At 38.9% G+C, this 25,480-nt stretch overlaps 1 protein-coding gene across 2 annotated transcripts; it reads right to left on the bottom strand.

Annotated features, from left to right (window-relative positions):
- Positions 1-4,470: 4,470 nt before the first annotated feature.
- On the bottom strand, positions 4,471-20,114 carry Gnrhr (gonadotropin releasing hormone receptor). Of its 2 annotated transcripts, none has more exons than XM_028786807.1 (3): positions 19,520-20,114; positions 7,679-7,895; positions 4,471-4,715 (listed from the first exon to the last, which is right to left on the bottom strand). In XM_028786807.1, the coding sequence occupies exons 1-3, from the start codon at positions 20,039-20,041 to the stop codon at positions 4,471-4,473; spliced, it is 984 nt and encodes a 327-aa protein (XP_028642640.1). In that variant the 5' UTR covers positions 20,042-20,114. The 2 variants fall into 2 exon arrangements, with proteins under 2 accessions (XP_028642640.1, XP_028642639.1); XM_028786806.1 differs by having other exon boundaries at positions 4,688-4,715; positions 7,679-7,770; positions 19,520-20,041.
- Positions 20,115-25,480: the final 5,366 nt, after the last annotated feature.

Raw genomic sequence — 25,480 nt, 5'->3', positions numbered from 1 at the left:
GAGGTATCTAAACAGACAACTAGTGATTGAAGACAGCTACAAACTAGATTCGGCAAAGGACAACACAGGCATTGTTACTTCTCTCCTTGCTCCCTGCTCTTCTCTTGAGCCCTCAATGAACTCTTCATATTCTTACTCTGGTGTGTATGTCAACTAAAGATCCCTGAAATTAAGGCACACCCGTGTTAAAAATTCTAGAAGTTTGATTGATGGGTTAGAATTTGTGTGAATGTGGACAGTTGAAGTATCTCAGGTTAGAGTCAAATTCTCTTGGGCTAGCTTTAGCCCTCTTCCTAGCTGATCATTGCTTACTTCTGGGTCGAACCTAACATTCTTGCTCGGTCAGATGCAATGTTCTGGAATGCACTGGTAGACTCCTAGCGTCAACCAAGTCAAAGGGTAAGAATGTCATCAGATAACATCTAAAGCTTACGGCAGAGATTTTCCTGCTTTTCTGCAATTCAGCTGCTTGATGTTCCCAGCATTATACTTTAAAGGGCTTTCAGTTTTGTTCTATAACTATAAAAGCTTCTTGAAAACTGTTACCACTTTGGATCACCCGTTTAAGAGTAACTTAAATACATATTCTCAGAGCATGGTCACTCATATTTGGCTCCAGAATAAAATATCTCTTATTCTCTTTAAGGGGGAGCTATGTTTTTTGCATAATAATTAAATGTATAATTTAAAATACTGCCCTTCATATTTTCTCACTCCTATACATGGTGGACAAATGCCCTCTTGGAACAACAAACTTGTGATCTAGGCAGGCCCAGGCCTCAGCTACGCCTTCAGTGTTGTGCAGGGAGAACACACCTCTCGATTGGCAGTCTCTTCCAGAACAGCAGAATGAGGCTGATAAAAGATGGCGACCTTGGACTGGAGAGGTGTCTCAGTGGTTAAGAGCATTGACTGTTCTTCTAGAAGTCCTGAGCTCAATTCCTAGCAACCACATGGTGGCTCACAACACCTATAATGGGATCCAATGCCCTCTTCAGGTGTGTCTGAAGACAGAGACAGTGTACTCAGATATAAAATTTAAAAATTAGAAAAGAAAAATATGGTGACCTTAAGGTAAGGGAAGTGCTGATCTGTAAACTAAACTCAGCAACAGAAGTTATCCCATGTTTGAAATGTAGCCCTGAGGGCTGGCCAATTAGAATTAAGAGCAGCCAAGTTGAAACATAGTAATAACTTAGGGATATGGACAAGAAAGAAGATTCTAACAGCATAGAGGGTACTAACTGCCCAGCTCTTGTGCTGTTTAAGGCTTATTGGAGATATAAAGGTGTGTGTGTGTGTGTGTGTGTGTTTTATCCAAAACCTAAATGGTTTAAGGCCAGATAGAAGCCTTGGGTGGGGATTAAATAATTTCTACATCTTCCCAAACATACTGAATCTTAAACAAGCTGGGATGCTTACTTATTTTATTGGTTATTTTATTTATTTACATTTCAAATGTTATCCCTCTTCCCGGTTTCCCCTCCACAACCCCCTTATCCCATTTCTCCACCCTGCTGCTTCTGTGAGGGTGCTCCTCCACCCACCCACCCACCCATTCACCTTCCTAGCATTCCCTATGCTAGGACATCAAGCCTTTACAGGACCAAGGGCCTCCCCTCCCATTGATGCCAGATAAGAACGTCCTCTGTTACATACGAAGCTTGAGCCATGGGTCCCTCTATGTATATTCTTTGGTTGGTGGAAGCTGGGATATTTAAATGAATAACTAGGCATACTGAACTGACAGTTTCAATGTTAACATTTGCATTCATGTGTATGAACATATATATGAACAAACAAATATAGTTAGATACAATTTATTTAATAATTTTCATATATATAATCAAGATGGTATTATTAATACCATCTGGCAGTCTGGTTTAGTTGGTAAATTCTTTCTCTGAATAATAATAGTAAATGTCTGAAATAATACAAACAGGGCTAAAATAAACAAAAATTTAATGACATATAATTCTATTCATGGGTTACTTAAGTTACCTGTATTAAGATACCCCTATAGCAAATATTTCTTTAAAATCCCAAAGGCAATACCTTGATATAATAATTTCTTGAACACATAAGAAACCGTATGAGAGACATATTTTAAACGGAGATGTGATGAAGCCCTTAGGATTACCTTGTCTATAATATATTATTTTTGCTCTAAATCCAGAAGTAAGATTTATTTGTCATTTTAGGAGTAAGTATGTTATGAAGTTAGATTGGTATTGTTGTGACTTAGCTATGTGATGTGCCCTATAAAATCTTGGTAGAAGTGCACACATGTAAACTTGGAGCATTACCTTCAGCACAGGGGAAACTTTGAGTTCCACTCAGTTGAAGGATAAAACTTGTTGTGTTTTATACAAAGATTAGGGAGAGAAGGAATATGTTTGGTGGATGTGTAGTCAGGTGTGGGGGAAGAAGTTGCCTCCGAGGGCCCATGATGAGGTATCCCTTCCCCCTGGTAGACCAGCCACACTAAGTATAGAATATAGTTTACTCAGGGCATGGGGAGGAGAGTTGAGAGGGTAGAGACAGAAAGGGAGAGAGTGGGAGAGAGTAGAGGCTGGCCATGAGCATGTAGGGGGGAGGGGACGGGGAGAGAGGGGGAAGGGGCAAGAGGACAGAGCGAGAGCAAGAAATCAAGAAAGCAAGAGAGAGAAGGGGGGGGCAAGCAACCCCTTTTATAGTAAGTCAGGCCATTGCCAGGGAATTGTGGAGCAGAGCTTAGACAAAATGCTAAAATAACTCTACCAGTGATTTCCACTAGTGATTGTTTAATTGAAAGTATGAGTAACACAGAAGATAAAAATGGGAGATTAATGGAAAATAAGGTGAGATCTGAAAAAAAAAATCTGACAATGTTGCAAAACCCAAAGCAGAAAATAAGAAAGGAAAGGGAAGAGGGGACTTGTCACTGGTCAGTATTTTCTATGTGCTTTCTATAGCCGCACGTAGCCTGGCGTATTTACAAATCACTCCCATGTTCTGTATAGTACTGTGTAGTTCACATCAGTGTCTGTTAGATGATCATTGAATGTGAGTTCATATACTTTCCCGAGCGAGTGGGGATTATATTCTTATTTTTACCTCCTCCCGTTTTTCATGACAAAGATGGACCTGGGTTGAGTTGAGTGAAGTATGTGGTACTCTGCAGACATAATTTTTGGGACTGAATTCTTTTTCAGCAGTAGCTGGTTTTTTGTTTTTCTTTTTTACATGTAGAGTTTAACTTCTCTCCTCTCTAATACCCTCTGCTGTTGTATTTGGTCTATATGAGCAAAATTGTATGGCTTCCTGCCTTGAGTTACTTTAATACACCAAACGTCCTCTTTTTTTTTTTTTTTTGTATTGCCCTAATGTTTCTATTGACTTTCTTCATTTATTTGTGGGGACACGACTCAGCAGGGTAAGGCAACAGACAAAAGTTCCACCATATTTTTAAAGTAGGTTGTATATTATGCTTACAAGATAATTACTATATGAATTTTTAAAATTATATTAAAGCACTACTCATGACAGTAAGCTAACATAAACCCTGTAGACTGTGCAGTCTATGGAATGTTCTAGCAGTCCATGGGGGGGGGGGAACTATCCCTTTTAAGTACCTCCACTATGTAGGGATGTGTCACAGTCTGGAGCATGTAGGTGAGATTAATCGGATTCCTGTAGATAGTCTTACCAGGCTGGTGGGAATTGTTGCTGAATAAGAATCCAAAAAAGCTTTTAAAGTAAAAGAGAAAATTAGGTATTTAAATTAAAATTGACCTATGGACAGTGATTCTGTTCTGAGTCTGTGCTCTAGGTAGTGATAGCATCAGCCTGTCATCGCTCCTGACCTATGGACAGTGTTCTACTGTCTCTGTGCCTTAGGTGTTGGGATAGCATCAGCCTGTTTTTCCTGCTAACCTATGGACAGTGATTCTTCTGCTCTGGGCTTTAGGTCTTGGGATAGTATCTGGTTTTGCTGACGACCTCTGGACAGGGATTCTACTCTCTGTGGGCTCTAGGTGTTGGGATAGAGCTGGTATGTTATTGATGCTGAGCCCCTTTAAAAAAAAAAAGAACTCCCCAAACTATGCTGATGTTATGAATATGTTGCGCTTTCCCAGGCTGACTTTTTGGTACTTTTTACCTTAGGACATAGTCATTTTAAAATGACTTAATAATACTTAAGTCTTTATACATTATTATCTAAGAAGGAAGTAAAGAATCCCAAATCATATGCAATAAAAAATCAGGTATGACTGAGGTTAGTTTAGAAACTTATGATTAAGGACAAACTTCAATATTTTTTTTTGAAGGTCTTTTGAAGCTCTAACAACAAACTCTGTTCAAGAACAAGGTTGATAACCTAAGCTTAAACCCTGCCTTGCGTATAAATGTATTGCAAGCTTTGAGCTTATTCTCAACCGGTGAAATTAGTTACCTTATTTCTATATGAGGTCTTGTGTAGTCTCCCAATTACAAAGAGAAATATCCATATATAAGTGGGTCCAAGCATGGGTTCAGAAAAGCAAAGAGAAAGAAGAAGTGATTCACTGGCTCTGAAACCCTGTTTAACATTTCCGGATCAAACCAGTACCAAATTCCTAGGACATAGTAGGGAGTCCAGCAGACGACAAAGGAGGTGGCAAATGCAACTGTCATCTTTAGAGTTCTCAGCCGAGCTCTTGGGATATTATTCTTGGACTGATTCAGCTGTAGTTCTGTTAAATAGAGACAAAGAACAAGTGTTTAGCCAGCTTTCTCACAAAGCTGAGAAGATAATAGAAGGAAGAAAGATTCATTAATTCTACCTACCAATTATAAGAAAAATAATTCCAATATTAATGAGTTACTTGAAAATATTTCTACCTTAACCCAACCGGGAGTGGTAGTGTTCATTTGTAATACTTCTACCAGGGAAGCAAAGGCATGAGGCTAGTCTGGGCTATGTAATAAAACTTTCTCAGCAAAAAATATGTTTTTAGAGTAAGTTTTCCCCTAGGAAAGAGTGAAGACTAGTCTTTAAATTTTAATTAAACCAAGGAAGATTTGAAAAATGTAGGGATTCATACAATTAAAATATGAAGTTGGTTGCTGTATTTCAGACATCGGGTGTTTGGTTTATTATTGCAGTAGGAGTATATTTTCAGTACTTATCGTGAGTTTTAATAGAGTAATTATCCATTTAATTTGCATATATTAATTATACACAACAGTGATTCAATATGACATGTGTATGTGTTTGTGAGTGGTGTATGTATGTGTGTGTATGTGTGTGTGAGTGTGAGTGAATGTGTGCATGTGAATATGTGTGAGTGTGTATAAGTGTGTATGTATGTGTGTGAGTGTGTATGAGTGTGTATGTATGTATGTGTGAGTGTGAGTGAATGTGTGCATGTGTGTGTGAGTGTGTGTGAGTGTGTATGTATGTGTGTGTGAGTGTGAGTGAATGTGTGCATGTGTGTGTGAGTGTGTATAAGTGTGTATGTGTGTGTATGAGTGTGAATATGTGTGTGAGTGTGTGTCAGTGTGTGTATGTGAGTGTGTGTGAGTGTGTGAGAGTATATGTGTATGTATGTGAGTGTATATGAGTGTGTATGTATGTATGTGTGAGTGTGTGAGAGTATATGTGTATGTGTGTGAGTGTGTATGAGTGTGTATGTATGTGTGTGATGTATGTGTGTGTGTGGTAGTTGAATCATATTCACGCTCTCCTCCGTAGCTCTCTTGCTCCTTTCCCTCTCTTACCTCTTCCTCCTGGTCAGTCATATTTCTACTTTCATGCCTTCCTCTCCCCCTCCCCTTTTTGAGTGACTACCTGACTACTAGGAGTGGGGGTGGGGTGCAGGTGGGGCTTCCTGGGGGGCTTCCTGGAGATCCTTGCTGACAAGGACCTGCAGAGGTGATAAGGAGTCAACCAAGGGGTGGGTGTTGAGTCAGGCTCCGTGGTCAGGTGAATCTTGCAGTTCTGACAGACCAGTCACCAGGTACTTCTTTGTTTCTACAACTGTTACTGAACAAAGGCAGGCTAATGATTATCCAAGTGCTACAGGTTATGTGTTTGGATTTTTTTTTCATTACATGTTCATGGTTACAAGTTCAGTCACAATTAGAAAATACAAATAGAATAGACTTTATTCTTATTATTAGCCCTAGAACTCTGATTTAAAGAATTTAAACCATGTCTCCACCCAAGCCAACACACTTATTATAAGACAGTCTGATTTTAGGCTTGGAAGCATTGGTAGTTTTACAGGCAAACAGAAAATATCTGAACTGGTCTTTTTTATGAATAGCAAATACTAATACCTAACTCCTTTTACCATATGTTTCATCATCTATGCTATAAAGTAGGAAAAGTTTATTCTTGTCAATCTATCTTATTTACTGAGTTCTTTTCTTCCAGGGGTGCACCCTATATGACCCCCTATCTTTAAACTACATTTTAGAAAGCTCTTAGCCAATAATAAAAAAAAAAAAGGCCTTGAATCTGTAACCTTTTCTCCTGGTCAGTCAGAGTTTGCCGATTGTCCCTGTTAACCCTGCAACAATTATACAGTCTGAGTTTGCTCAGGGGCAAATACCTCAAGAAGGTTCCCGTAGGAATGGCGTCATCTAGCTTTGTGCTTATCTGTACTTAATGATCTCCAGGGCATAAGGAAGACTTCCAAAGAGTGTCCAGACAAAGTTAGTTTTAGGATTTTTCTCAAAAAGACCCAGACATAATTTTTTCAGGAAAAGACATAAAATGAATCATAATGCAGAAAGTCCCCAAGAGTGCAACATGAAGAGACCAAAACCCAAAAGTTAGAGATAGACAGACAGCGAATGCAGCGTTTGGTTCAGCTTTGCTGGAACTGTGACAGGCATGTGTGCTGGTTTCATGACTCCAGTAGATATGGCTGTGCCGAAAGACCTAATGAATGTTGCTATCTTAGTTAAGGTTTCCATTGTGGCAACAAAATACCATGACCAAAAATTAAGTTGAGGAAGAAAGGGTTTACTCGGGTTATATTTCCACATTGCTGTTCTTCACCAAAGGAAGTCAGGACAGAAACTCAAGTAGTACAGGAACCTGGAGGTGGGAGTTGATGCATCTGCCACGGATCAGTGCTGCTTACTGGCCTGCTTTCTGTGGTTTGCTCAGCCTGCTTTCTTAAAGAACCCAGGGCCACCAGCCCAGGGGTGGCACCACCCACAATGGGCTGGACCCTCCCCCATTGATGACTAATTGAAAACATGTCTTACAGCTGGACCTTATGGAGGCATTTCCTCAACTGAGGCTCCTTTCTCTCTGATGACTCTAGCTTGTGTCAAGTTGACACAAACCCAGCCAGGACAGTTGATTGTGGGAGCAGCGGCAACTCATGAAGTGGCTACACCACAGTGGAAAATGTCTCTCCCTCCCCACCAACTCTTAACTGCGTACAAATCTTCAAGGACACGTTGGGGCTTCTGAGCCCTAATATGACCTTTATCCCAAGGTGAAAAATGAGACCATGAGATCTCAGTAAAAGATCTCATGTATAAATTGAATATATAGTAAAAATATTATCTCAAGGGGTGATTGTGAATTATTAAATGACCTAACATTGACCTGTTTGCCACGGAATCTAAAGCACAACCCCTCTGCGCAAGTGTTACTGTTTGTCTACAGTGAGTCTCAGATCTAAGGAATACGTACTGCGTGGGTCTTGATGAAGGACTCGAGTGAGGGCGAAGATGATTTTGGCGTTGCAGATTAGCATGATGAGGAGGGGGATGATGAAGAGGCAGCTGAAGGTGAAGAAGTTGTAGAAGGCTTGATGCCACCACTGCGGAAAGCTGCAGTGGGTCACACATTGCGAGAAAACTGAGGGCCCAGAGTCGTCTGCTAAGTAGATCATCCTGAAAATATACAACTGCGGAAAAAAAAACAAGAAAAAGTTATGTGTCTTTGCCTGAAAGTGTCGAAAGTGTTTCTTCCTTCTTTCTTCTGACTTTCAAACATAAAGTGGTTTCTGAATTCCTTGGCACTGCATTCTGACTGTTGTATTGAAATGTGTAAGGGAGATTTCCTTGAACTGTGTTTGTCTTCATTTGGTCGACCCTGTAGGGTTTTGTAATTGGTGGAATTATTTCAGCCTTGAAGAACAATGATCACTCGAGGACTTAAACCTGGCTTGCAGTTTCAACTCCCCTGTGGTTACGCTGAGAAGCCATTTTGAAAGTGATTTTGTTCATTTCATATCCATAGTGTTTAAAACTGAGTCTTTTAGAATATATCCCTAAAAATACATAGTAAATTTGTTTTAGACATTGAAAGGCCTAATAAAATTCTATACTTTTAAATTTTAATTAATTAATTAATTAATTTTTTGATTTTTCAAGACAGGGTTTCTCTGTGTAACAGAGCCCTGGCTGTCCCGGTTTGGTTTTGCTTTGTAGACCAGGATGGCCTCAAACTCACAGAGGTCCACCTGCCTCTGCTCCTGAGTACTGGGATCAAAGGCATACACTACTACATCTGGCCCATATGTTATATATACATTTTAGGATGGTCAAAGCAAGTGAATGCCCTCAGGGCTTCTATTCTGATAATATTGACTGGAAGGGAGACCCGAGCAGTGGCATTGGGAGAGAGGTCTGGTGGAAGGTACTCCCATTCTTATTTTTTATAGCTTGAAAAGTTAATATAAAACTTAGGCACCAGACTTCAATATAAAGCTTCAATTGTAAAAACAAAAATTTTTAACTGGTTGACAGTCATGGGATCAGTAATGAATGTCGCCTTGGACAGTCTCAGAAAGAAGTTAGCTCTGAGACAACCAAGACAACTAAAATTGTGTCTTGGTAGCGGTATCTCCTGAGATTAGAAAGCTCCTTTGTGTTTAAACATCCTTGAGGCTGCAGATAGGTCTCGCCCACTGTATCAAAAACAGAGGTGCCTGAGAAGTTTCCCACAGTCCCCTAAAGAAGAGCTTGCATCCTCAAAAGACCTCAGCTCCATTCCACGACCTTTCACTTTGTCTCCCTTACACCATTTTCTAGAGGGTCATGGGGAGAAATAAAAGAGAGATGTGTTCCATCGTGACTTGGGAGGGAAGAGGGGTCACTTTACCCACAAATATGCTGCCCACCCCATATTCATAAAGCTTCTTTAAAGTCCACAACAGGCACAGGACTCACTGTGTAGCGAACTCCTTTGAGAGAGCTCTCTGTAATTCCTTGGGAGTGCTTGCTTGCTTTTCTTTTTCAAATGAATGTTTGCTTACACATTCGGAGTCTTTTGACTGCATCCTTTCTTCCATGAAGAAAGGAATGGAGAGAAAACCCCTTCCTCTCCCAGCCCCCGACAATAACATGTCAGTAAGTTACATAAGAAATGGTATTTTCACTAATGGGACTGGCAGCAATGTAAAAATGCGGCCGTGCATTTTCGGGAAGATGCTGTGGAAACCAAGGCCTCTATGTGTTGCTTATGGGAATGCGAATTGGTACAGCCGTAATGGAATATGTTAAATAACCATCTGACAATAATGAACAGTTACAAATGCAACGCATAAGTTTGGTTGTCAATTTGACTGGATTGGGAAATGCCTAGAAAGCTGGTAAAACACATTACTGTAAATGTCTGTGAAGGTGCGTCCCAGAGATGATTGACATGTCGCTCAACCAACCAAGGGAGGAAGATGCATTGCTTAATGGTTTAAGGCCTACACAGAGCCAAGTGTGAAAAGAGGGAAACTTGGGCCTGCATTTCTTCACATTTCCATTTCTTACACGTTCTTGCTGCTGTCATTGCCTCAGATAGCAGGCTCCTGACTGCTCAGCTTTTGAGTTTGCCTCTACAGTGGCAACTATGTTAGTATTCTGTCTAAACTCCACCTCCACAGTTATCTGGCAACACCCAGGCATGCCCCTCCCCACAGTTACCTGGCAACATCCAGGTAAGCCTGCCCGCTATAAAAGGGGCTGCTTGCCCCCTCCTCGCTCTCTTGTTCCTCTCTTCGTCCCTTGACCCCCCCCCCCCCAGCCTGCAGGTTCCTGTCCCCTCTCCCTTCCCCCCTTCCTTTTCCCTTCTCTCCACGTGGTCATGGCCTGCCTCTACTCCTCTCTCTCTCTCCTCTCTTGCGCTCTCTCTCTCTTAATAAACCTCCCCTCGTGGAACCGTCTGGTCTGCTGTGATCTGTCCCAAGCTGTGCCCGACAACCTTTCAAACTATCCACCTGGCTTCTCCTCTCGCCCCCCTCCAGCCTCAAACTGGCGCTGTATAATTGGTCTCTGTTGCTTTGAATCTTCTAGTTCCCAGCTTTCCCAGGCTTCTGTCTGCAGATCAAGGTCATGGGATTGTCCTGCCTCTGATTGGGTAAGCCTGTGGGCCCTATAGAGGCCCTTGTGCTCACAGATAAGCACAGGGGGGCGCCAGGAATGTTAGACACACAGGGGTCTCCATTCAAGTGGAAAAACATACAGCCTATTTTCCACCCAGAAGGCTGGGAGTGGATGTGATTACTAGCCTGGTGCCTTTGCACTTTCTGTGTGGTTGGGACCACACCAAATCCTCCCCCAGACCCTTGTCATCAGCGTGCCAATTTATAGAATGCATCCTTATAGAAGACGTCACATGTCAATCTGTTGGACCCATCTTTATGAAACATCTCACATATACTTTACAAAGACTTCTGATGTGATCATTGTGTACATGGGATTGAGTCAATTATCACCAGACACATTTTCATCAAATTCTACTGTGCTTAAGTATTCTACTGTGCTTAAATATTCTACTATGCTTAAATATAAACCAGTTGGGGGGGGGGGTGTCAGACTTCTAAAGTTTGAACCAACACCAGATACTGAGTTGTGATGAACTACTTTCTTGTCTCTGGTGGATCACTGCTCTGTTGGCTATAGTGGTCCAAGAGAGCCCCACATAAGCCAGTCTAATAAATTTCCTCTTAGAATTCTATATACCATTCTATTGATTCTATTCCTCTGGATAATTCTGAGACAGCATTTATTCATCACTAATCTTACACCCAGAGGTTTACTTTGAACATACATTTGTAAACCCATTACGTGGAAATAATTGTGCAGGAGATGCACCACTGATGATGCTTCACTTTTGTAACCGAAAAGTGTCAGGATCATCTACATGACATTTTACAGACAGTGGCTGAATGAATCTTGGGAGATTACACAATTATGGGAGACTATACAGCAATAAGTAGATAAAAGCGTATTTGTGAATGCATTTGTGTATTTATGTGTTTATATTTATTTCAGTTTTGCCCTTGAGGGCAGGTTGAAGCTTGGTTTCCTTTACCAAAAGAATCCACCGCTCATTGGAGTAGATGGCCCAAAGCCCGAGGCAGGCAAAATACAGTTGCTAGTGCCAGACTTGGAACTGTTTAGAGAAGAGCTGAATTTGAAAGAGAGACTAACATCCATTTGGATAAATCCAAGACAGTTTAATAATCAAACCTCAAGAAAGAAACTAATCAAAAGTAAAGATGAAAGCAGTGGTGGCACACTCCTTTACTTTCATCATTTGAGAGGTAGAGGCAAGAAGACCTCAGAATTCATAAGTTTCAGGCCTGTATAGCAAGTTCTAAGCTAGCCACAAAGACTGTTTAAAAACAAAAACCAACAAATAAAACGTAGTGATAAACTACCAAAGCAAGAATTCATGAATCCACATGGATATAAGTTACACAACAAAACTGGTCATAACTAAAAGTTCTTCTTTAATACAGAATGTTAATTAATAAAGTAAAGGGAATAAATAAAATGGAGTTGTTTGCTAATCTCTACAATACCAACTTCAGCAAAAATCATCAATAGTTGCCAAAAATAATCAGTGAAATTTTTGAGAATAGGACATTGAAAGCATATCAAAGTATCACCTCCTAGACACTTATTCATCATAAAGAGTAAGACTTTATAATGCAGAAATAACCAAGTAATTAACATTGTAGATAACAGGACAGGTTGACGTCATTTGTCTCCTTAGACAAGGCATTGAGAGGAAACCAACATTACATCTTCAGCATGCTTGCTTGAGCTATAGTTCTGGGGAAACCTGAGACAAACCGGAGCTGAAGAACAATTTACAAACGGCCCCTTGTATTCAAAAGTGTCACTCTTATAAAACACGGAAGGAGACAAGAACAGTTCCAGGGAAAGAGACTTCGGTGACAGCACAGCAACTACCATCTAACCTTGGGGTTTTCTTTTGTTAAATGAGAAGAAATTGGGGAAAGGTCTGGGAGGATTGGGGGAGGGGAAAACATGACCAAAATATATTATTTAAAAGTTGTTTAAGTAATTTTTTTTCAAAGAGCAGAAAACAAAGTAGAATGACCGATGAAATTTTAATAGGGTGTATAGATTAAATGATGGTATCCCATAAGGGCTAGTTTCATAACTTAAAACCCCTATTGTGGGGGTGCATGAGATCTCTTAAACACACAGTGAAGCCCAGACTGGTAAAGAAATTCCATATCCTCAACTATTAAACAACTCAAAGCCATTTAAGACTGAAGACAGCTGTGGGGGATTGGATGAGAATGTCCCTCACGGGCTCATGTATTTGCAAGTTTACTCCCTAGTAGATGGATGAACTGTTTGGAAGGATCGGGAGATGTGGTCTTGGTTGAGGAAGTGTGTTGTTGAGGGTGGGCTTTGAGGTTTTAAAAGCTTTCTGTAGGCCCAGTCCTCCCCCAATCTCTGCCTGCTGATTACAGGCCAGGGTGTAAAGCTTTCAGCTCCGGTTCAGTGCGATGCTGATATTCTTTTTACCACGATGATCATAGACTAGCCCTCTAAAGCTGCAAGCAAGCCCCAACTTAGTGCTTTCTTTTTTAAGAGGTGCTTTGGTCACAGTGTCTTTTCACAGCAACAGGGCAGAATAGCACAGAAAATCCTAATACTTGGTGATACCCATCATCCAAGAAATCCCCTTGGATACCCAAGGTATCCAATAAATTGTTGTAAAGTCCTTGCAATCTTGCTCTGTTTGTAAAAATCCTGTTTTTACATGATATCTTTATTTTAAACCCTTAAAAAACAGAATCTGAATAAATTCATGAAAACTTTGTAAGTTATGTTCAAAAATAAACTCCAGGGCTGGGGTGTCGGCTTAGTACTTAACAGTGTTTTATTCCTAGCACCCAAGTCAGGCGGCTTACAACTTTGTTTAGCTGTAGCCTCAGGGGTCTTGTGCCCTCTTGTGGGCTCCATGAGCGTACCACAGATAAGTAAAACCGAGTCTCAGAAAACAAAGGAAAACAAAAAGTTAGTAAGTAAATTCTAGTAGACATACATTCTTTTTTTTTTCTTAACCCACGAAGCACATTTTTTTTTTAAATGTTTGTCATTTTCATGAATTCTTTGGAGAAACTTCATTCTACTGTGTAGCATTATGCAGATACAAAGTAGAGAAGAAAAACATTTAAAAATCTATAGCAAGTAAATTTGAACAAATGCTTTTGATATTATCAAATGATGGCTAATATGCTATAATTTTTTTTCCCACTGAATAAGATATTTTAGTTTACTTAGCAGTTTGTCCTGGATTTCTTTATTTTGGGACGTTATAGGGAAGGAGTGGAGAGTGCTTTAAAAAAAAGGCTTCTGAAATATGTTTTTTCTTTGTAGAGTAGGAAAACAATTTGTATCTTATATTTGTACTTATAACACTGATTTTTCAATTTCAGATCTTTTGTCACGTAGAATATAAAGTTTAAATTAACCCACTAGAGGGCAGCAAAGGATCAGACCGTCATCCCCAAACCAGGAAACCCAAACAATTCAGCTGCTTTTATCCTAAGATCCAGGTGTACTTTCCCCTACCTTTTAAGTGGAGTGTTCGTTATCTCATAGGTCTTTTCACCTTGACTTTATTTAAGCTGTAGTTTCAAAGTAGATCTTATTCTTCTTCCTATCAGTATCTATTTTACCACAATCAAGAACAGTTTCCCTTCCTCACAAACAACTGAAGATACTTATTTCTTCTTTGAATATGGTATTTTGTCCACATATGGGAATGTTTTAAGTAGGTAATATGGATTTAATATTATAACCATAATATGTAATAGACTAATTAGTTTTAAATCAGAAGTTCAGGGAAGTATATGGGGATTCAGATATTACCGATAAATTCATTTGTTTTAGCCTTGGTTCAATTTATTTTGTTTTCTGCACTGTGTTCATTTGAGTGATTAATATAGAGATCCACTTTGCTCTCAGTGGTTCTTTAGTCCTTGGATTATGTCTTCAGTTTCTGTTTATTTTTTCTACCTTATCCGTGACTCACTGTCTTATTAGTGTTTGTTTCATTTTACTATAATCCAGAACATCTTGTTTCTCTTTTTTGGAAGCAATTGAAGATATGTGTTTGTTCTTAGAATATGATATTCTATCTTCAGTTTACCAAACCAAGTACACAGCCTAAATTTCCCTGAATGTGAGTTTAGTTGTTTAGGTTTTTTTTTTAACTTCAGTTTCTTCAGCTATAAAGTAGAGATTATAATAGACTCTTCCTCATAGTGATGTCATGACAATTGAGTTGTTCCATGCAAACCCCCTGGAATAGTGCTTATGAAGATAACACTAGCTGGAGCCCAATCATCATTAGTATAAACATTTGAAGCACACTTTTCTTTGTACCCATACGTATATAGTCATACATCAATGAATACATGCTGTATACTTTTTCCCATCTATACATTTGCTGCTTTAAATTTCCCTCCCTTTGGGCTAGACTTGCCTACTGTGATGGGGTGTAGTAATGAAAAGATCTGGCTGTAAGTGGTCCATGGACACTAGTGGGCACCATTCACAGATCCCTGGCCCTTATGATATCAAGTCTGGTGCTAGTCCTCACTGTGTGCTTACTGTCTACACAGTGGACATTAAATGGGGGGAATAACCGGTGCAGAGTCATGATCTACAAATGGAATTCTATTTTTGGTTTGGCTTTGGATAGAGGCAAGCCCAAGCTGGTTTAGAATAAACACTATTATCAAGGGTGACCTCCAACGTTTCTGTCTCTGATATTATACGTGTTGTCACCATGTCAGATTTGGGTTTCTTCAAGCAGAGAAACTAGAATACAGGAAAGTCCCCAGGACAAACTGCAGTTTCTTTTAGATAACAAAGAGGGCTGTGGACATGCGGCGAGGCTTCCAGAGAGTCTTTACAGCCAAACTTGATACCCTAGATCTCCGGTTCTGAGTGCTAAGTCTTAACCAGAGTACACAGACTATTTTATTCCTGATGCTTATTTGGCAATTTGTGGTTTGAAGGGTCAATAAAGTTTGGATATTACTTTGGGGTGGGGGGGAGGGGAGTAGGACCAGGAAGTCTATTTGTCTCTTAGAAATGATAAGGTCACTGCACCCATGATACCTTAACAACAGAGCTGCCTAAAAAAGGCCTGAAAAATGATGAAATCAATAGACACATTAACTCGGAAGGGGGAGAGCTCATAGCTTCCACTCCTAGACAAAGACCAACAGGCAATTAACAACAACAGAGAAGGAGAATTAGTCTTTCCAAGGAGTGAGTCTCCTGTTTATATCTGGTACCAAGTAAGTGCTCATCCCTGAAATCAAACACACACACACACACACACACACACACACACACACACACACACACACGAAGCGCTAAATGTACTAAGAAGTTGTATTCCCCTTTATATGTCTATTTCTTTGTCATATGAGCAAAGATTTCCAGGCACATGCCAATATAATTTAATTTTTATGCTTATCTCTTAATTACGCCTAATAGTAATTGGATTCCTAGATATAGATAGGTAAATAGCCATCTGAACAAATGGAGTAGTGTAACTTATACTTTGCCTATAGAATTAATTGTGTTATATTACATTTTCTACTCATTAGACATACTCTGGGCATCTCATAATATTCATGGGCTTAATTTCTTCATGTAAAAAAATAAGAACAATATACATAATTTCTATTGTTGTTGGGAACATTCGTGAAATAGTATATCCATATACAGGCATTTAGCACAATTCTGACACATATTTTTGTCTTTATTATTTATCATCTTGTTATTATTGCTTCTACTGAGCCTAGCATGCGACTACTGTGCCTTAAGCAATGTTTGCTCTTTTGCTCATGGGAGGTAAGTATGTACTGAATTTAAGCTGGTTGTCAAGTTCAGAAGTGCATTTCACTTAGTAAATCAGCCCATGTGTCAAGGCAAGTCTCTGCGTATCATCAAACCATGCTTCCTTGCTCCCAAAACTAAGGAGTGTCCCATGTTTCTCGCCTACAGGCTTGTGTCAACTACAGAATTTAAAAGCTGTTTTGGTAACACTCCACACGGACAAGATAAGCCAGGAGCACGGACTCTTCCTGTAAATTTTTTGTGACTGTGCACTCCTGTGGTCTTAGATGACTCTTATTGAGGAATATGACTTTTAATGATGTACAGCCACACCTAAATTAGGAAATGTATGGTCACAATACTTCTTCCCAATGCTTGTCTGCTGATGTATCTCATCCCCCGTCTTCCTCCTTTTCCTTCCTTCTTCTCCTTCTAACTTATTTCCAGAAATGATACGTTTAAGACTTGAGCTACCCCATTCTGGCACAAAGAGCTTTCAGTGTGTAGCATGGCTTTGCGATCAGGGTCACCTTGAAAAAGTTTTCTAATTAGTATGACTGAATTTTTGAAAAATGTTAATAATTCCTTTTCTATGTAATCATTGTCTTTAACTCTTTCCTAAAGAAAAAAAATTAATCCTCATTTTCCAATTTTTTTCTTGCTAACTTCAAAAACCTTATTATGAAGAAAAAAAATAAGAGACAGACATGAATATTAGCTTAATCATTAAAATTAAAGAGTTATAGCGGGCTGTTTTACATATACTATGACATTCTTAACATGGCTTGTGCATATACATATTTGTTTGTTTTGAGCCATCTAGTCACGGTAGCCTTGTGTTTTCCATCCTGCTGCGGCAGCCCCCTGGATGTTGGTACTAAAAGGACATATTACCACACCAGGCTTAAGTAATGTTCTCAAAGTTACACAGCAAAAGAGTATGGCTAGCAGGTACTGAGTGTCTGAGTCTGAACCCCATCATGACAAAAACTGGATTCGGTGTTACACACAGGAAACAGAGGCAGGAGTTCAATAGCATAAGTTCAAGGTCATCTACTGCTACATAGCTGAGGCCACCCTAGTCTATACAAGACAACCAGGAGAGGGCTCTATACAAGACAACCAGGAGAGGGCTTTCAGGACCTGTTAGCAGAGTGATTGATTCCTCTGATATCATCCCTACTGTCGTTTAACCATGTCATTGATAGATGACTCAACATTATGATTTTTTGTCTTGTTCTTCTCTGAACCTACATATATTTTGTTAAAATATTTTGTTTTAAAAAGTCACTTTAGATTGAAATCATAATTGTTCTAATTCCACCATCTAATTTTTATAAAATATGATGTATCAATGATTAAATATCACATTGTGTCATATAGATAAGCACAATTATTAGTTAAAACAATTAAAAACACTTAAATGCTACATTTATTCATTAAACTGAACCCATGAAAGCTATCGGGCTTTCTGCCTTCTATAATTAAAGTTTTTTTTTTCATTTATAGACCCAAATATCTTAGTTCATCTCTTTTAAAATTAATTAATTACACTTCATTCACCAGCACTGGGTATTGGATTTAAGGTTTTCAGGCAAGGGCTGTGCCATGGAGCTATATTTCGATCTGTACTATTGTTTCCATATAACCTTGTCTGGCCTTAAGCTTTTGATTGTCCTGTCTTTGCATTCCAATGGTGGAGCACGGATTATGTATCCCCACACATAGCATTATTCTTATATCAATAACATAAGATAATAAAAATTGTACATACTAATAATTTTTAAATTCGTATTCTACTAAGTATCTTATTAGATACTATAAACATTTATTTAATTTAGTACAAGTATATACACTTCTACGTGACAAACACAGTCACTGTTTTATGACAAATACATGGTACATTTTTAGCTCAAAGAAAAAGGGGAAACTACCAATCCAGTTTCTCACCGATCATAGCTTTCAACCTCTCTTTACAACCAAACAAGTTTGCTGTGCAAACCAGTCCTACCCCTTAGTCTTCCTGGAAACTATGTAAGAGCCTTCATCTACTTTCTATCCTTCTAAACACTTCATAATCATTTCATATTAAACACACTATTTCTTTGTCTTCTTATCCTTGTATATTTTTGAGGTTTTCAAATCTAGGTTTTCTACAAAAAGAATGACATCCCATCCCCACCCCAATTTGTATTTTATTTTCTTTGAGAAAACTGAGCAACCAACCAATAAGCATTGCTCATACTTTAAGGGGGGATAAAACCCAGAAAATACAGGAATACAAACATTAGCTAAATAACCTCGTTTCAAGGGTCTTGTCTGTGAAACCGACTCTTAGTATGTGCTGCTCATTAGGAGTCACTGTACTTGTCTCCAGAGAAATAAAAGTGATTCAGGTGTCCTCATTTCTTCTGTCACTTGACACATACTCATTAGATACCCATTTTCTAAATTCAATGAGGAAACATTGACTTGGTGCCTTATAATACTCAGTGAGTTCTGCATAGTACTTTTGCTTGTTAGACACGTAGGCAGTTTAGAATGTTTAGACAGATTTCCATTATTTTTTTTCAGGCAAGCCTTTGCTGGATTTTAGAGAATGCTTACTTGTTCTGACATCTATACCCTGGTTTTCCACACAGAGCATTATAAAGCGTAAAGACACCTTATCCATCTGTCAATGACGGGTTCTTTATTAGTTGCAAGAATGGTCATGTTTCCTTCAGTGATCTAATTTTTCAAAAGTCAGATTCTGCAGGGCAATTATCCAAGAGCAAACATAATAATCAAGACAATTCTTTCTCGGCTGCAGTGACAGAGTTCTTAGTTGGTATCTAATAAATCTCAAGTAAGAAAAGTTTAAATGTTTTTCATCTATGTAAGTGTCATAGCTCTTAAGCATTCTCTCCATTTACCCCTAAATCCATTTCAACCAGAGCACATGGAAAAACAGAAAAAGCAGAGCATAAAGGGAGAACACCTGTAATCCCTCTTAGGGGAGGCTGAAGCTGTAGACTTTTAGTTTGACAACAGTCTTGGGAACATAACAAAACACTATTTCAAGTCTTCCTAAGACGAAAAATGAGAAAGAAGGAGGTGAAGAGGTTGTAGTTAGTTGTGAGAAGACATTTTAGAGGACATTTTAATACAGACAACACTTTAATAGATTATTCACCTTATCAATATGAAAGCAGGTGAAGTAGACATTTATCCCATTTTATAAATAAATCAACAGAAATTCAGAAAGATTAAGAAGTTTGTCCAAGAAAACAAAATAGTCAGGGTTAAAGTGTACTCCCTGACTTTCAGAGACCAAGTTCTTAAAGGCCATATAGTAGGTGCTGCCTGAACTCTAGATTAGATAGGAAATCACCATGTTCAGACAAGCTCAGTTGTAATGGTTTACCTGTGGTCCTGCAAAGACAATGCTGAGAATCCAGGCTAGGCTGATCATAGACTGTTCAAGTTTGCTGTTGCTTTGTACAGCAAGGGGCTGAGTGATGGCCAGCGAGCGGTCCAAGCTAATCACCACCATCATGAAGGCTGGGGCATACATAGAGAAGAGCTTCAGATAGCTGAGAACTTTGCAAAGGAACTCCCCAGCATACCACTGAACAGTGATATTCCACATCCCATCCAGTGGCATGACGATCAGAGTCTCCAGTAGGTTGGCTAAGGTCAAATGCTTTAAAAGCACCTTCATCCGTGAGAGCTTTTTTCCTTTCTTCCTCTTCTGAGTCCACTTCTGCAGCTTCAGCAAGAAAGAAGCATTGAAGGCGGTAGAGAGAACGAAAAGGAAGAAAGTGACTGTCACTCGGATCTTTCCAGATATAGTTAGAGTCGGGAGCTTGCCCTGTATCAGGGGGATGCTGTTGTTGATGGCTGAGCAGTGGTTTTGGTCCTGCTCAAGAGATGCATTGTCAGCCATATTTCCCCAAGGACAGGCTTCAAGAGTCGTCTCTGTTGCTTTTGATGGTTTATTTGTAACTGAACACGAAGCGTTGTTGATGTCTGCCTTCTTTAGATGGAAACGTCACAGGTTTACGTTTATGGCAAATTTATTTTCCCCAAGATGCTCTGGGATTTAATGTGAAAGTTCAAGGTAAACTTGTTTTGCGGTTTATAATCTAAAAGAGTGCTAACAGAAGATGCCGAGCACTCCTGAAGGCCAAGTGTAACTGTACCCTCTCAGCAGATGGCCCGTTTTTTTCATGGCGTTTTATGTAGGCGAGGAAGGACACTTGGAGTCTAATTCCGAAGTTAAAAGTGACTCATAGTATTATCCAATTAACTTTAATGAGTACGTTTTCTAAAAACTGTTGTGACTAGACCGATGGAAAATGAAATACAGAAAAGTAACTTAAAAATCCTTATTCAATTAAAAATCTGTTGTTTGAAGACGGTGCTTCTCAAAACAATTGCTTTTCAAACGCACATCTTTTGAGGAGTCACACAGTGGACGTATGTGTTAATTTAAAACTCTCCTAGACAACGCATAAAACTAGTACTTTAACTGTTATAACCAGCCTGTTTCAATACCAATTAATCCAGATTCAAGTTTATCAATCACTTTTAATTATTGAAATATCCATGCTGAGATTATAGTAAAATTACTTTTGTTATTACCTTGATTTTATAATTGGGTAAATATTGTACTTGATATTGTTACACCAAATGGACAGGGAAACTAGATACTGGAGCAAAACTAGATACTTGCATAGTTACTGTAGCTGAATTAATTATATGATATGCTAATTTATCATCCTATATGTGTTATATGATCACCCCACATTGAGGCTACTTAAAATCTTTCTCTGTGTTACATGATGATAGTATTTAGCCATATAAATATTGGTATGACTTCCATTGGAAGTTAGTAAGTCACAGTTTGTTGTTATCAGATTACCAGTTACTTTGCTTCCATCACATCCAAAGCAGGGGCACTCTTAGGATAAAGGCAGCCATTTTGGTTTGGGTGGTGTATTTTTGTTAGTTCATTTTTTTATATCATACGCTGTTAATTTGTTCAGCAGTGAGTTAGTTACTAAGTCTCTACTACACAGACTACTGCTCTTTTAGCCTTTGCTGATAATAAATCATTTTTGTGAAGTGTTATAGTTTTACTGTATGAAGAAATCAAGGTAAGCTTAAAATACGCTGTTGGGTACAGCAGAAAGGCCATTACTGCAAGATAGGGGAAGCTTTTCAACATGCCTAAGGTGCTATCTGATGACAGTCTTTGCCATCTAGTTAGTAGCTACTAGTTGCCTGCTAAGTTATTAGACTCCAAAAGGTTTTGTCTATTAGCTATAGTATGCTAGATCTGATATACCTGTCAGACCTAGTATACTATCTGTCTGTCTGTCTGTCTATCTATCTAAAGATGGACAGGGAATGAATTTTCTGGGACTAAAGCTAGCTCAATATTAGGTAATTAGCATCGAGACCCACAGTATTTTCAGTTCACGGTCACTGAAGTGTTAGTCAGTCAACCGGGCTTTGTAGACACAGTTTCTTTCCAGGAATTTTTGGTCATGTGAGAAATATGATCTTTTAGAAAACTGCAGCTCATTTATGTTACCTGGGAAGCACAGATGCAGTACGAACATGCAGCTGGGTCTTGTTGTTTGTCACGGTTATGTCCTATAAACTTCTGGAGACAGTGAATCAGTGAACGTCAACTATTATTCCTAGCAAAACGACAAATAAGATCCTGTGGCTCAAACAGCCTCTGCATTAAACAAGGTCACTTGCCAAAGCCCCATAAAAGCGGCCATTTTCATCAGAACATGGGCCTGTTCTTCATTAAGCTTTTCCTAACAATGAACAGGTATTTTAAAAAAGCCCTGTGCAGCTGCAGAACTCACCTGACATGTAAGCTTAGCGTTTCCCGTACCTTATTTTAGGAAATAAGCAACCGTGACTTTCATGGGCTCTCAGCTTCATGTGGATGCCCCTCACTACATTAAACAACAACACAGCAAACAGTCCTCGGACAACGAATTCGGAATTTAGCCGATTTCCCATAGCTTCATCACATAGACTAAATCTCCCTTTCACACTTTCTGGGGCAATCTGTCATGTACAGACTGATGAATGTTTGTGGATCAAAATCCCTGGAAAGAGTTGAGTCTCCATTGACTAATTGATTAAAATTGAAGTTCTACAGAGAGGTCGGAATATTGCGAGAGCTAACTTTAGCACTCCCCAACCCTCTGAACAGTCTGTCATTCCTTACTTTCATCTCTCCATTAAAATATATTTGACTTTTAAATGTATGACTTTTAAAATATATTTGTTGGATTTCAGACCTGGGACAAACTGCTAAGGTGCATATTTTACATGGCAGAGCAAACCTGGTCTCCAGCTTCTCCCAGCATCCCTAAGTTCCTACCTGTTACAGGGCATGTCTGGCATACCCCACCCTCTAGTCTCAAGTTTCCAGGCCAGGGGGCTGAGCCTCCCCTGCCCCAGAAGCTCTCCTTCCTTTAAAATTCAGACATTTGACCTCTCTCTCTCTTTCTCTCTCTCTCTCTCTCTCTCTCTCTCTCTCTCTCTCTCTCTCTCTGTCTCTCTCTCTCTCCCTCTCTCCTCTTCCCATTTCCTCTCCCCTGTCTTCCTCCCTGTGGTGACTTTCCTGGCCTTATTCCCTGGGACCAGTGAACCCACCCTGGAGCGGCTTCCCAATAAACCTACTTTTATATACTTTAGTTTGGCTGGAATTGGCTCATTTCACCAGAGATTAGTCAATTTTCACTACTAATAACTTATCAATATTAACATAGCATAGTAGCTTCCACCAACCAAAACCACTAAGAATTCCTCCAGAGGCCTCTGGAAGATCTTCCCCATTTAGCTGTAGTCACCTCTGTGGTGTACCCACTGACGTATTTCATACCTGCCTTAGTCTATGAATGGTTTTGTTCTGTAAAACTATAAAGCTTCATGAAATTGCTTACCTGTTCGAACATGGAATTTGAGGTAACCTAAATCTGTGTTCTTGAGCCATGGCCCATTCAAAATGGCCCTGGAATAAACCCTCTCTTCTTTTCCTGTGACCTTTTTCCTTTCCCTCCTTTCTTTTTTAATTTTGCAAGGACAATTTCCTTCTTTTCCTGAGTGGATTTTCTCCATAAAGAGCCTCAGGACTCTTTTGATGTAGGCATACTAAGTAGCAGGCACAGCAGCACCATTCTTGAGAATCATTTTAAATAGAGAAACCACCAACACAAAGTTTAAAACTCTGAATAGCTTGATCCAAAACAAATCCCCAAAGTGCTGCTTACGTACAGTGTGAGAACTGAAAATCAAAACGGACACTGATCTCTGCACTGTTAATTTTCAGCTTGGAAATTGTGTCAGGAACTGCAGTCTTTGGTTGGTCACTCTGTGTGTCTACATGTGATGATGATGATGAAAGAGAATTCCACTAAATCTCTCAAGGTTAATTGCATTGCAAAGTACTCACAACATTAAAAATAGAAAATTTGCTCTGCATTTCAGAATAGTTTAAAAGAATCCTCAGACATTGAGATTTTAACAGAGAAAGTGAAATCGTGTTTACATGGAATATAAATAAACTATTTGTGACCATAAATGTACCTACTATCATAGCTATAGTGGGTTCTTTATAAGAAGATAGTCCTAGTTGTAATAGCTTATTTTTCTTTATAACTTAGAATACACCAGATCAGTTAATCTGATCAAGTCCATACATGAAACAAAAAACAACAAACAAACAAACAAACAAACAAAAACCAAATAAAAGCAAGCAAGCAAACAAATAAAACAAAAACAAAAAGAACGGCAAGATAATCACTGGGTTATGAACCTCTAAAGCTAGGGCATGTAGGCCAGCAATCAAAACCACACCAAAATCAAACCAAAATACACAACTAAAGGAAAAACGTCCATGTTAAGGAAACATCAGTATGCAGAAGTACATTTTGCTATTTTTTTTGCTAGTTTTTGTTTGTTTTTTCAGCACTGAAATTGATTGCACATTCATCAAGCGCTACGACACCAAGCTACTACGTTAGTTTATTTCCCTCTCTCTTTCTCCTCTTCTTCCTTCTCCTCCCCTGTTTTCCACTGTTACCCCTCCTCTCAGCTCCCACTTCCCTGTCTCCTTCTCTCTCCTGCCTTCCTTTCTGCCCGTGTTCTTTTCTGTATTGTGGAAGAAGTTGTAACCAGCAGAATTTTGCCAAGAATACAAGAGATAGGAAAAGAGGAAACAAACCCAGTGGGGTGCTTATTCATTCTTATATAAAGAATTAATTTATGTTTGGTATTTGATGCTGCAGGATTTAGAACTTCTGTAGTTTTCAGAATTGATTGATACATTAATTTTTAATCAACGGCGAGAATGCTGTTTCACATGAATTCAGAATTAAATCTTAAATGTCATTTCTGAAATTCTATCCCAGTCGAATACCAAAATTCTCAAATAGCAAATTTTAAAGTCAGACATCTTAACAAAATTTGATCCAAAGTCATACTAATTTGATATTTACATTCTAAGGAATAATACAAGGACAGAATTATGAGCCTTATTTTTGTATAATTAGAATGTTTATATTAGAACAGAAAACTCTGTATGTGCAGTAAAAACACTGTGATTCAGAGACTATAGTAACCTGGTATCTGAGCTGAGGCCTCTTAGGTAATAGTGCTTGTTGCAGTTCCATGGATGACAGTGTGCTAGAGTACAAAGTGTTCTTTTTTTTTTTTATTCAGACCTAAGCTGTGGTGAAATCATGCAGCATGGTAAATGATTACAGAAATTCCTCAGCTCAGCTGGTACTTCGTATTTGTAAAACTTTTTGAATTGCAAAGAAAAATAAACTTACGATTAGAGCCGATTTTAATTCAGTTTTGGTGGTTTCACACTCAGAAGCCTTTGATTTTTGCCAAATTTTTCATGACCCTTGCAATCAGTTGTAAGAGGAGCTCGGTGGTCCATACTTTAAGATGCTGTGTTATAAATTACTTGGCATGGCCATGAACATGGGTAGCCTAATTAAAGGGTAGATTGTTTGATGCTGTGATAGATTTAAGTTGTATACATATACTTACTGTGTATTGAGTACTTATTACATATCAGGCACTTTTCTAAATATGTTGCTTGTGTTAATACATTTAATCTTGATGATAGCCCTAGAGGATATTTTATTTTATGATCAGAAAAGGGAAAATATGGAGAACAGGTTGCATACCTAATCCATATTATTTTTAGAATTACGTCTCACGAAGTTTGTATCTGGTGCTCTTATCTTTACCTATTTTGCAATACTATTTTCTGGGTAGCGGTTGAGGGTAGAAGGGAAAATTATGAGCTATAAGTTATTGCTTGGGTGAAGAGCAATAT

Source organism: Grammomys surdaster, unplaced genomic scaffold, assembly GCF_004785775.1.
Source record: "Grammomys surdaster isolate TR1022 unplaced genomic scaffold, NIH_TR_1.0 125581, whole genome shotgun sequence".
In the NCBI taxonomy this organism is placed as follows: domain Eukaryota; kingdom Metazoa; phylum Chordata; class Mammalia; order Rodentia; family Muridae; genus Grammomys; species Grammomys surdaster.
This window is presented reverse-complemented; position numbering and strand designations above follow the sequence as displayed.